Genomic DNA, 14,290 nt, shown 5'->3' on the forward strand with positions numbered 1-14,290 from the left:
TGCTGCAATGTTTGGCCTTAGCATTGGAAGACAAGCGTAACATGACCAATAAGTTGCCACCTGTTCCATCAAAACATTACACACAAAAGACAACATTCCTCCGCCCAGGAGAGCAACCACCAAGAAAAGGTGTTAAAACCAATCCTCGCCCAGGACAACTGGAAGCTGCTAGAGACTGGAAAATGCTGGCAGATGTTTCCACCCGAGATTGCCACCACTAACCTTCAACCAGACATTGTCTTGTGGTCTGGATCAGCATGCCTTGTTCATCTGGTAGAGTTAACAGTGCCATGAGAGGATGCTGTGGATGAGGCGTATGAGAGGAAGAAACTTCGGTATGCTCACCTAGCCACTTAAGCGGAACTGTGAGGATGGAGAGTCCAGGTTTACCCAGTGGAGGTGGGTTGTCGAGGATTTGTGTCACACTCTACAAACTGGTTTCTCAGATGTCGGATTCAGTGGTCAAGAGTTGCGTCGCACAGTGAAGAACTTATCTGAAGCAGCAGAGAGGAGCAGCAACTGGCTGTGTTTGAGACAAAGATTCTGGTTGGGGATCTCAAGCACACTAGAAAGAAAGAAACGCTGATGTACGGGGAGGTAAGCTGGGCTGAGTTGAGTGGGGGACGGAGGGGGGTGATGCTGGGATGCCAGAATCACTGTCGAGCCCTCTTGAGATGTTGTGGGCTAGTTGACGAAACACCGAGGATGGAAGGTGCCCACTTGAAGACCCCAGTGATGTACCCTACTTAGCTCAATCCAGACGGTTGTCATGCTGATGCCTTAATCTCCAATTGTGACCCCTGGTCCTTGTTTCTTTTTTCAGGTCAAAAAAGTCCCCTGGGTCGACATTGTCTATACCTTTTAGGATTTTGAATGTTTGAATCAGATCGCCGCGTAGTCTTCTTTGTTCAAGAATGAATAGATTCAATTATTTTAGCCTGTCTGCATACGACATGCCTTTTAAACCCGGGATAATTCTGGTTGCTCTTCTGTAGTGTGGACAGGGCCTAAAAGTAAATATCCTTAATATTGCTGGCAAAGCTTATTGCTGTCACCTACAGGACTGGGAGTGTACCTTAATCAATGCTGTTATATTGCAGAAGTTTTTTTTTTGCTTGTTTTAAACAAGCAAGTATTTTGCAGTCATTTTACAGGAAAGTAAAACCTTCCATCCTTTGTGTTTCGTCGACTACCTCACATCATCTCAAGAGGGCTCGACAGTGATTCTGGCGTCCCAGCATCACCCCCCTCCGTCCCCCACTCAACTTAGACTGCGAATATGCATGTCTGCGTCCCTTTCCCATTCTGTGCGTCCTGTGAACGCAAGACAAACTATTTTTCCGTCCAGTGGATTTATTTTGCGTCTAGGACGCAAACTTTTGCGTTGACACGACCTCTGGTACTGTACCTGACATTCCTAGTCCGCGTTAGAATTGACTTACTGACAGTATGTGTGGCAAACATTTGTTCATAGAATTACAATCGATTACTTTTTAAAAGTCAGAAGTGTAAAGCACCCATGCAACCTCAACAATGCTCAAAAAATCATGTATAAACTCTTAAGTACACACCCAAGTGTAGCCATTCACCTTTCCCCCTGCAATATTCTGCACTTGTCAGAAATATCACATGCTTCAGGAGCACCATGGAAAAGAGCTGGGCTTTGTCATTATCTGCCCCATTAACCTATAATATCACAGAACTTCATTTTTACAGACGATACAAATGATAACAATTTTTGTATTGTGATATAAAAGTATAACCGGTGTATCACTGCAACCCTATTTCACACCCTTACCAAGTTCCTCTTTAATACACCTATACAGTGGAAACCTGTGGCAATGTAATAAATCACAATAAAACAATCTTGCTTTATAAGGAGCTGTCATGTTGGAAAGTAAAACAATAATATTAACTTTTAAGTTCTCACACCGCTTAGGAATGATCCCTGGTTTATTCGTAAGAGGCAGTAAATGTAAAAATGCCATACTGTTTATATCATGTGCAGTGTCCATTACTTGGCAAGAGTTGTTTTTAAATGCCACAATGAAGTATCCACTTAATACAGTCTAGATTGTATTTGAGTCTGAGATTGCCCTCTACTCCAGTTTCTATAGAATTTGAAGCTGTTAGTTGTGACTGCTCAAGAAAATCTACAGCTGGCAATCAATTTACAGAATAATGCAGGTCAAAACAAAAAGCACACCATCAAAAAAAAGTACAGTTAGGGCTCCTGATTTTCCATTCTGTGAATGGCAAATTCCGTTTTTCAAAATGACCAATTCCATTTTTTCAGTTTTCACATTAAAATGTATATGACATATTAATAGTATAACTGTTAAGAAGTGATCAGCGCTTCCACTTTTGAGCTTCTAACTACTGTGCCCTCTGGATACGTATTTCCAAAAGCTCCTTGTCTGGTTTCAAAATCCCTTTTCATATTGTATTCCTTAACTGCTGACACACATTCATTTGACAGTAAACACGTTGGCTTTGTGTTCTGTACAGTTGGTAAAATAAATAAGTATTCATTGGTTTATGTTGAATCTACAATTTTCTGTTATTGCTAACTAGAGTAGAGAGAGCCATGTTATAGCAACACGAGTAAGGAGTTAATGATAAATTAGAAATAAGTTATAAAACTAAAGGTTTCATCTTGACGGGTGACGGATTTGCAATAATAACTAAATAAATGAATACATAAATTCAATTAAGTTTTTTTAAATCCGGTCGTTGACGACCGTTTTTTGTACTTTTCTGTATAGAACTCCAAAATTATTCCACAGAATAGAACTCTCACAAAACAGCTAGTTGCTTTTTTAAACAACTCGACTCTCAGCACACAGGCAGCGCCGCAACAGAGACAGACAGTCCATCAACGTAACACCCACAAAAGCACCTGTTTTCTCGTTATCCAAGGATCCAAATAAACATACAAAAACGTTTTATACAAGCGTCATCGCTGGGCTTCTGGGTAGTGTAGCTTTCAAAGCAATCCATAATTTTTTTTTTATAGGAGAATAACAGCGGTAAAAGACTGCACAGTGTTTTATTACTATTATTTATTTTTTAAAGGTGCAGTTGCAAAGCAGAATTCCATTCCCAAAATGCCAATTCCGTTCCCAATACCTAATTCCGCAATTCCATCCGTGATTCCGCGATCGTGGAAAATCAGTAGCCCTAAAATGGAAACATGTATTATGAATTAGATTTACTTTCAGTACAGATTGAATTGTTGTGGTAGCACGAAGGCTGGGGCGATGCCAAATTTTTCCCTATCGACATGTAGTTCTCCAAAAAAGATGATGCATCGATTCATCGACGTTATGAAAGGGTAAAAAAAATGCATATGGAGCTGTGGATTACTGTGTAACATTGCAAGTAACGCTTTAAAAACTATTATGCTTATTAAATTGATTACATCAGTTTAGTAAATAAATATATTAAATCCTCTTTTTATTTATTTATTTATTTATTTATTTATTTATTTATTTATTTATTTTACCTTACTCGTATTGATTTGTATCAGTTGGGGGTCGAAGCAAAATAAAAAATAAAAAGGTGTTTAAATCCATAACCAGTCAGAGTAAACAACCAATCAAGAGAAAAGCTATGCAGGACATTTTAATAAAACGCAAACAGTATCATCAGTGCGTTTCTAAAACGCAAATGTAAAAGACAACATTTCCCTTTTTTATCCCTATCCAATAATTGTGTTTATATTACGAAGTAGTTTTATGCAATGCAACGTGTAAAAATGGTTCCACTGCTCCCTGCATCCTCTTTAAAAAATGCACGGAGGTCCCATGTACCAGCAGAACAGGGTTTTAGCTGTCAGAACAGATGGCGGACCAGCAAACGCTCTCGTTTACATGAGGATCATCCAAAACATGACAATTTCAATGGAAGCTCCTGAGAATTTTATAAGACTTTGATTTGGAAAGAGCACGAGTCATTTTTTGACTTGGGTGCTAAAAGGAAAATTAAATAACTTTTAAACAGCAAAACTATAAATAGTTATGATGTTGACAGCTACCCGCAGACATTGGTACATGTTTTACAATACTGATTTTTACATTGTGAACAGGGGGGATTTTCAAAAGAAATCATTTTATGCCTATTTCTACATCCGGTACCGTTATTTATACTGTGTACAGTTTTGCATGTTAACTTTGTTAATCTGAAATAGTTACACTGGAAAAGTAATATAACTATGTTGATGCAATATGTAAAAATGCAGATGTTTTAGTTGAAAACGCGGATTTTGAGATGGTGTGCTTTTTACAAATGCACATTTTTAAAGGCGAGCGCGACCTCTGCATCTCATTAAATGGCCACGCAAATTAGTTGTGTTACCGGAGTATCCCAAACACTGCTTTCTTTACTTTTCTTTCTTGCCGTCTTTCTTTAGAAAGTAATTGTCAAACATTGAAAGACATTGTAGAGAAGCTCTGCGCTTAATGCAAAAAATGTAAGTCAAAATAAGTTTTCCTTTGTTAACCCTTTACACAAAAACGATGCACTGGCTTGACTATAGTTGTCAAACGATACGATGCATCGATACATTCTATCGCATCGGCCTTAGTTACCACCTCCTAATGCATAGGGATACAAGGTGAAATGGGGGTAAATGTGACCCTTGAACAGTGGTCCTCAAAAAAGTGCCCATGGGCAGTGCTGTGTCATTGTGCAATACTTATTTAGTAGTACAGGAACTACCTTGTTTCCACTGCCTGACCCTACAGGCTTTGGCTGCCCATAGCTAGCCGCTAAAAAAAAAAAGAGCATTTCAGTGCCTTTTTTCAAACCAGGCCAACCTCAGAAATTCTTGCAGTGTCAAAGGTCACTGGGGGATTGTGGGATCGTATTGTGTTTTGTTTAAAAGAAACCGACGGTAACAAATAAATGTAACCATTACAATAAAAATAAATCTGGTTAAGAAGAGAGCAGACAAACAGCCAGATTTTGTCATTGTATTTATCATGAATTTTAAAAAAAAAAGGTCACATGACCCTATCACTGAGGTGGCTGCTTGCTGTTCCTCTTGCTACACTTATGCTATTTTCATTTATTATTGAACAACTTGTGCTCCTCATATTATTTGTTATTTTTTTTTATATAATAATTGTCTCTTCCAGGCTTCTCTTTCTTTTTATAGCTCAGGCTATGCTCATCCCTTCGTGTGTATGGGGTCCCCTGGGGTGCCCATTTATGTCCTCACGCACTGGTAAATCTCTTTTACAGCTCTCCTCCCAGTGTAGGGATAGTTTCATTCCTATATGATAAACTCTTATCCTACAATGTTAAGACCCAATTACCTCCATTTGGGATAGGGAGTTGAGTAAGTATCCCAGTCAGTGGTGACAGCAAACTATCTGGGAGAATATTTTTATATAGTCTAAAAATCTGGCTCATCAGCCTTTTCATTTTTAAAATGGCTCACAGATTCTATGCTACTCGATTTATGAGTTTCCAGATGAAAATGATACCAGATCCTACCTGCCAGGCTTGTGCCTTGGGAGTGACGGGCACATACTTGTATATGTTCTGGGAGTGCCCAAAAATTGTTGTATCTACTATGGGCTGTCTAGTGGGGGTGGTTGTGCCCCTCACTGCTGAGGTACTTTTGCTGGATGATGACTCTGTTAGCATTGCCATTACAATCTGAGGCTTTTCCTGGCAGGGATGATGGCAGCCAAGAAAACTATCCTGAAGGGTTGGGTGGAGCCGTCTATTTCCTTTTCTTCTGTCTGGTTAATCTATTTACATGACATCAGATTTATGACTCGGCTACACTTAGCCACCACTAACACGATGGCAGCATGGGATACTGCTGCTAATAAAGTGGCACAGTTGTTTGAGTAAGATCAAGTGCATATTATGGCATTTCCCCTTAGGACAACTTTCATTAATTTAATTAATGAACGAATATTCTTTCCTTGATATTTTAGTTTCAATAGTTTATTGTATCTTGTTTTTGTCTTGATATTATGTTGTATTTCTGTATTGCTGTGATATTTTTTGATCTGTATTGTCCCTTCCCAAGGGGTGGGGAAAAGAGAGAAAAATTATAATTGTTCACAAAAAAAAGCAATGTAACTTCAGACATTTGTCTTGTGTGCCGAAGCAGGATGAATATTGTTCAATTTAACAAAGTTCTCTGCTTTTGCTGAATACAGTAAAGCTTAATGAAAAAACAATAAAGAAAATGTCATATGCACTTCCTGGCTACGTTATGATGCACTTCCTTTGTAGCCAGTTTGGCTACATCGATACAAAACCTGACCAGATAGGCATGCTCAGCCGCTTGGGCAAATAGTGGAAACACCCTGTTTTGTTGCCGTGGGCAGCCGTTGCCGGGAGTGCCAGGCAGTGGATTGGGGCATAAGTCATTACAATCTAGTACTAATCTGCTCTGTATCCACTTTCATGTAAATTTTGATGTCCTTTTATTTTACATTTTGGAGTAAGGTAATAGAGAATAATTAATCTTGCCCCCCACCTGGGATTGAACCCACAACCCTCTGGTCAAGAGTCCAGAGCCCTAACCACTACTCCACACTGCTGCCCTGTTATAACAAATAATAATGAACATTCTACTGTTCATTATTATTTGTTATTGTACTTTCACTTGTTCTTGTCTGTGTGTCAGAAACCCGTACTAATAACATGTCATAGCATCCTGGATAGGCTTTTTTTTTTTTTTTTAACTTTTTTATTTCCTCTCTCCCTCTCCGCCCTACATTAAAAAAGAAACCGTTTTAACACAATACAATTTCATTTAATATGCTTTAACTATAAGCAACTCGTGGTCCATTATCACACAATTAAACATTTCTACGCCTCTGCAGCAGTGTTGGTACCTTATATGCACAATATGTTTGATGTAATAAAAATGTGTCTTACTTTTTGTACAGTGATCCCTTTTATATAATTATCTGACACTGAATTCCAAATATCAGATTAGTAAAGAAGGATTTACTCAGATTGAACATATGTAACGGGTGTTCTGTTACGGTGTGGGTATCTGCTGAGAGATGAGAGAGACACAGGGTTTGAGATTGAAAACACCAATGACTAATAAACAAGGGGTTGCAGTGATTGGTGGCTGCCACTACGATACCAGCAATAGTATCCTTAGTGCTGAAGGATATATACAAATATGCTCCCACTACAAAGGAGGTCCCGCTTCAGGAACCTTCTCCCTAACACAAATTTAAATAAACTTTGCTGGGATTAAAATCCCCTAAATCAGGGGTGCACAACATACGGCCGCTGACTGCTTTAATACGGCCCGTAAGGACTTTTATATTATAAATGAAAAACGGCCTGCGACTTTAAGAAAATACACACTGTCAAAAAAATAAATAAATCAGAAGTTCTACGTCAGCCACCTCTCACTGGAAACAAGTAACGTTCGAAAGAGAGAACCCACACGTGACTCATACCCCTGTCTACTAACAGTGAGTGTGAGTGGTAGACGCCTCAAAATGCCTTGTATCATGTTAGCCAATATAATTACGGTATAGAGGTGATTAAAGTGCTTGGAATGTACACAAGCCCAGCCCGTTTGGGTGGGATTCTGTCATGTTGTAGGGCAGCAGTGTGGAGTAGTGGTTAGGGCTCTAGACTCTTGACCAGAGGGTCGTGGGTTCAATCCCAGGTGGGGGACACTGCTGCTGTACCCTTGAGCTAGGTACTTTACCTAGATTGCTCCAGTAAAAACCCAATTGTATAAATGGGTAATTGTATGTAAAATAATGTGATATCTTGTAACAATTGTAAGTCGTCCTGGATAAGGGCGTTGGTGAAGAAATAAATAATAATAATAATGATGTTAGCCAATAGTAATACAGTACAGTAGACCTTGGAAAGCATGACGTAAGGTTCGGAAACAGGCGCCAGCTAGATGCTAAACGGAAGACAGCGATTCATGTTTATGGTTGTTGCTCTGCGATTATTTTCGAGGTAAAATATTTTTATACTTTCACAAAATTACGGTAGGCTGCCTCTGTAGCGTCTGAAAACATGTCTCTGTCAAAGCCATGTACAAGTAAAAAAAAAAAAGAAAAATTTATCTTGAACACAGAAAATTTAACCCAGAGTGGACAGAAAAATATTTTTTTGCTGAATCCAAACGCGATGTCCATACGTGCCTCATTTGCCTTGAATGCATCACAGTTGCCAAAGAATACAATATACAGCGCCATTATGAGACAAAACATCCCAAATAAAGAATTGCTGGGAGAAGCACAAACAAAAAAATTGGAGTCTGTCAAAATATGACTACAGGGGCAGCAGGGTGTTTTTCAACGGAAAAAGAAGGAATCTGAAGCTGCTACAATAGCAAGTTTCAACTTTGTAAAATTGCAAAATCATCACATCCCTTTACCGATGGGGAATTTGTAAAAGACTGCCTGATGCAAATATGTGATGCTGTTTGCAAAGAAAATAAAGATTCCTTTAAAAACGTTTGTCTTTCCAGAATGACTATGCAGAGACGCATAGCAGACATGTCTGGAAATAGCTATGATCAGCTAAAAAGCAAATGCAAAAATATTCTGTATTTCTCTGCTGCTCTGGACGAAAGCAACAATGCCACTGATACAGCCCAACTTTTAATTTTGGTTCGTGGAGTGACAGAAACATTTGAAGTACACCAGGAGCTGGCATCTCTGCATGGCAGAACCACTGGATCTGACATATTTAATGCTTTTAAGAAAGCTGTTGAAGATTTTAATTTGCAGTGGGATAAGTTGGTGGGGGTGACAACCGACGGTGCTCTGGCTATGGTTGGCAAGACTAATGGTTTTATAGGGTGTTTAAAAAAGCACATTGGGGATTGAGCTGCGCTGCTGAAGCAGTATCTCTGTATAATACACCAGGAGACCTTGTGTGCAAAATACCTGATATCACAGGACATTTAAATGATTTAAACCTAAAGTTACAAGGAAGTCAGCATCTCATTTGTGATTTGTTTGAGGCAGTGTGTGTGTTTGAAATGAACTTAAAGCTGTTCACAAACCAGCTCGAGAAAGGGCAGCTGGCACACTTTGAAACGTGTCAATAAGCCTTTCCACATGAAGAGACATACAACTGGAAACGCCATACTGGTGTCCTGAAAGAACTACATGGGGTGTTTGCCAGCAGATTTGAGCAATTCAGGAGCGAGCAAGCCTTTTTTAAACTCTTCACGAATCCCTTCTCTTTTGATGCAGAAGGTGTACCTGACGATCTCCAGCTTGAAGTTACAACGTGCATTTTGGCCCTTGGCCAGTTGTCTTTTTCGTGATCTGGCCGTCACAAAAATAAGATTGAGCACCCCTGCCCTAAATGAATCCCTACCCTAAAGTTTTTATGCAATTATCCCTGTTACATACGCGGTGATAATCTTGGTTGGTCCATCCGGTTCACTCTCCTTGACTGTCCATCCTGGTATGAATCTTTATTTTAAACCAAACAAAACTATCTTTTATTTAGAAACCCAACCAAAAGTACACTGTTTACAGTATGTCATTTAATGTATTAACTTAACATTATTTAGCCGGTTTTATGAAGCAAAATTCATTAATTCTTTAGGGTGATACAAAACTTTTGGCCACAGCTTTAGGTTAGTCTCCATTATCGGTTCCACTTGTTCCACTCAGTTAAACAAATTACCGGGATAATCTGCTTGGTACGCTGCCAGGAAGATTAAGTCAGTAATGATTTGCAGGATTTTCTAGTCTGCATTTTAGTGTACTTGGTGTGGACTAAATCACTGGTACGCTGCAATTGACCCAGTCTGTTCTTCTGGCACTTCAATGGCATGAAGCATTTGCAGTATAATATGTGTCGGATTTTCTCCCTGCAACAACATGTTGTTTAATAGTATTTAGAATAAACTGTGTACCAATAAATAACGAAGTTGATTTAAATTATTACAAAACACATACTAAAAAAAAATGTGGGCTGGTATAGACCTTGTTTCAGCATGCCTGGTCATTATAGTAACTTGTTGATGCAGTTTCGTTGGTGCTCCAAATCCTAAAATAACCAGCAAGAAAAAAGTACTAAAGGGAGGTATTCTTATGGATCAACTGTGATCCTCTAAACTTTCAAGACTAATGGAATAAATGCTTATTTGGAAAATGCACCTTGTGCCCTAAGCTTTCTTGTGCAGAGCCTGATACCAGACTACTAGTGTACTTTTTGTTGCGTGCCAGGATCAAGTCTTTGTGCTCCACTATAAGTATGAGCAAGACAGATGCTTGTTTTTTTTTATATCATAAAATAAAATAATAGGTCAAATTTGGCATTCAACAGATCATTTAACAATTCTGGAGTGAAAATACGCTTTGTAATTAAGAAGTTTATTTATGTCTTAATTTAGAATCCTAAATACTTCAGACCTCTGTTATATCTGACTCATGTATTGTGGTATGAAACGTGTAATGTTCCACTCAATGGATATTACTAAATCTAGGCTGACTGGAACAGCAGTAGACAATATGTAATACCTACAAATAAATACATAAATAAAATAAGTCCAAAATAATAAGCAGTAAATCTATTCTGAGGTGTGAAACTTTCTCACAGTAGGCCCTTGGGAAGTCTGTTCTTGTACTTCAGTCCCACAGGTGTATAAATCATAGGCAGAAAGATTAATTTCTCAAATACACAAAGTGATTTATGACCAGGGGTATAACACTAAAAATATCAAAACAATCATGATTATGCAGAAAGGTAGGGGAAGTAATGCTTTGGGTTTTAAACCCTGCAACCTGTTTAGTAACACTTTAAAGTCTGCGTATGAATTTAGCAAAGCAGTCCAGTGTATGACTCTGTGATTCGCCAAATACTGAATATAAAGTCAGACAGGCTTGTGTTGCCTAAATTGGATTCAGAGGGGAAGATGTGATTGTGAAAGATTACTGTATGTGTTTAGAGGCTGATCTTTTATTTCAAATGGTAGTAGTGCCCTCTAGTGTTAATTGTGCCTAAGTTTTCCTCATGCTGGGTTCCCCAAATGTCGAAGCTTTAAGGAAATGTTGTTGTTCCAACCTTTTAAATCACTTAGATAGATACCCACTTGCCAAAAATAACCAACCAACCTTTTGTTTGCATTAGTTAATATTCTGTAAAAATCATGGTAATTATTTGAATATTCTTTTGTTTTTAATAAGCTTAGCAATATATTGCAGTCAAAAAATAACCTAGGAGTGAAATCATACTCTCTACCACCCCAAAGTACATTACCAAACAAAGAGTATGGTATAAGATGTTTATTGCTGTGGCAGTGGAGCTTTTTTCACATATGTTTAAGGTTATTGTGTTCTTTGTTGTTTTTTGATAGTAGGTTTTTTGGTACACTTATTTTAAGTTTGGTACTTCTGACTACATTTCAAGAAGGTGTTTCAGTTAGAGATGAATTTATTAATCACAGAAAATGGGATCATAATAAAAAATACAGGTGGTTTACTCGGACCGTAATTTTAATTATATACTGTATTGGATACTGTATGGCCTATGTGTTTAATACATTTCTGCTCTGCTCACTTTAAAAGAAAACATCAAGATTAATTATGCAACTGCGTGGTTGGAGGGAGCACTCTGATTGGCTCGTGACATTCCAGAAGGGATGGATTAATCTCTCGTGGACCACTTGCCACATCACTCCGCACTAAAATTCAATGAACATATTTTAAAACAAAAAGTATGGAATTGTAAGTTCAAAATTTTGGCACTGCATACCATCATTTTGTGATTTTCTGAAATGTTTATACATAAAATAATAATGAAAATAACATTTGCCTTGGTAAGGGCAAATTAAACACAGAGTGTTTGTAACCTGAGAGAAGGTGTTGTGTGTGACTCTGAGTCAGATCACTGTTCATGAAAGACCTTGGTCACATGTTTGAGGGCAATGTTAAAACTGACTGTCACCTCTGGCCTCAACAGATGGTTTGGAAGTGGGTTAGGGCTGCCGAACTGACCTATACATTGACTCAATATTTGCAAGAGCAACTTGGTGTGTGACGCTTTTATGTCTGGAATGGCTTGAAAGGAAGGAATTTGACATCCATTCATGATGGTGGCGAGACTTGGATGATAGTCTGTAACCTGTGGCAAGTAGCTTTTTTAAAGATATGGCAGGTTGTTCCATTTTTATTTATGAATCATCTGCAATGATTTAAAACTGTAAAGTCCTGAGCTAAAGTAGCCTTTTTACTTGACTAACAAAATGATATGTGGAGATGACCCGAGATGATTTCTTGACACAGAAAGATTTATGCAGGCTACATGTGTTGCAACAATTTCCATGACCACTTGTAGTGATGACAAGAAGAAAATGTAATCATGTTACGTCTAAACCAGTCTCGGATTAAGAAAGCTGAATATATTATATATTTTAAGCAGCTTCATAAAATAAAAGTTTATGCAGTAGACTATATGTTTTCATGCCAGACTTCATGGGTTTCTTTTACTGGTTATGCTAATTTTTTTTTTAAATCTGTCTGCCATTTAAGACCTACATGCATAAACACATCTATTGATTCTGAACTTCTTTTCTGCTGTTGTTACAAAATTGTTGATGATTTTAGAATCCAGAAAAAAAAATGCTGTCCAACTATCTTCTTCTATTTTCTGTTTTGACTGTATCAAAATAACTTCATGATTTTCTTAAAAAAAAAAAAACATAAATAAATAAAAACATTCACAGTGACACCTTCATGGATTTAAATTCAGACTGAAATCTGAATGCATTACTATTTTAATTTGTGGTCTAAACACTACTGACAAACTGGTCAAGAGAAAGACTTATTTGTGTAATAAGTTATTTTGTCAGCATATTCTTTAGTATGTGCAGATGTACACAGTATTAGACTTTTCCTTTACAGAATAGTGTGTACTACCTGCGGTAGCATCAGGAGTTCTGATTTTTATCTCATTTGTTTCTTTAGTTTCTAAATACTGTTGAGATTATTATTATGTTCTAGTGGTGCAATTGGCAACCTAATTTCTTATACATACATATGTGATAACCTAATTATCACACATGTATTGGTAAGCAATGCATCAGCATTATTTTATTTTTAAAAATCAAAAACAAACATCAGAAGATCCAATAACTAAAAACACTGCAGTATGTACTAGTCAAAACATCAAAGCACAGCTTGAATTCAAATGAGAACACTTGATTTAAAAAATAAAATACAAATAAAAATCTAAAGGACTTGAGTTAAATTAACAACTGAAAAGAACATGCATGCGTTCACACCACATGTCCATTTAAGACTTTAACAACAACAATAATACACCAATACTATTTTATTAACAGAAGTTATTCTGATTTGAAATATGCTTATTAATTAACATTACTATTAACATTTTATGTGAAAAGCATTGACCATCTTCATGAAATCCAATAAATTGACAAGCAGCGCTATTCCATCCTCCCTTTCCTTTACCCCAAAAATTGTGTGTCAGATTCTACCATATTTTAAAATAAAATAATTGTGTAGTTTACATTTTTAAAGCAATAAACGTCATTTTAAACTGATGTGACTTGTCCAACGTGAATCTGAAGGCCGAAGCGTTTGTATCCTGGCATCGCACTGACTGTCTACCGTACTAGCACTAATATAAGCACATAACTACATAACCAGTGTTTTACTGCAAACTGGCAATGGCTTTTTTTTTTTCTCTCTCCCCCAGAGTCCCCAGTAATTCTCGGGTCCTTACACTTCTGTCCCAGCTTGAGAAGATTAATGCAGAGTCTGCAATACTGGATGCAGACAATGCCAGACATATCACGTCAAAAATCCTTCATCTGATACAAACTCAAGGTACAGTGTCGTCATTTTCTGTAATAGTTCACAAAACATACTTTTTTCTTTTGCAAAAAATTGAGCATTATAATTGTTTTGATTTAGAGATGTTACATATTCAGGATTCGCATGTCAGTTTTTCAGTAATGTCCTGATTCAGTTCATTTATTTAAAAACATGTATGTTAGTCATGACTGTAAATTCTAAGTCATAGCTGTCCGTATGAGGAAAAAGTATACCTGTGATGTGTTTACCAGTCTTTTTTAAAGTGCTGTAGAAAACTTATTTGAGGCAGTAGAGTGAAAAGAAAAAATGTACTGCAGTGAAAATGTCAACAAGTTGCATACACCATAGAAACTAACAGAAGTTTGTACATCAAACTGTAAACTGCACTTGTCCATACAACAGTGCTCCAGAACAGAAAGGCTCTGCCTGTATTTTAACCAGTTCATGTTTTTTATGTACTCTGCCTAGTCTTC

At 37.5% G+C, this 14,290-nt stretch overlaps 1 protein-coding gene across 1 annotated transcript in view; it reads left to right on the forward strand.

The window, feature by feature from the left end:
- LOC117421157 (cytosolic carboxypeptidase 1-like) overlaps nt 1-14,290 on the forward strand; it is a 103,337-nt gene that overhangs the window by 4,676 nt on the left and 84,371 nt on the right. Inside the window, exon 3 of the mRNA XM_034035153.3 lies at nt 13,699-13,829. Coding sequence (XP_033891044.3) covers nt 13,699-13,829 — 131 coding nt within the window. The remainder of the gene's footprint in view (nt 1-13,698; nt 13,830-14,290) is intronic.

Source organism: Acipenser ruthenus, chromosome 1 (assembly GCF_902713425.1).
Source record: "Acipenser ruthenus chromosome 1, fAciRut3.2 maternal haplotype, whole genome shotgun sequence".
NCBI classification, from domain to species: Eukaryota; Metazoa; Chordata; class Actinopteri; order Acipenseriformes; family Acipenseridae; genus Acipenser; species Acipenser ruthenus.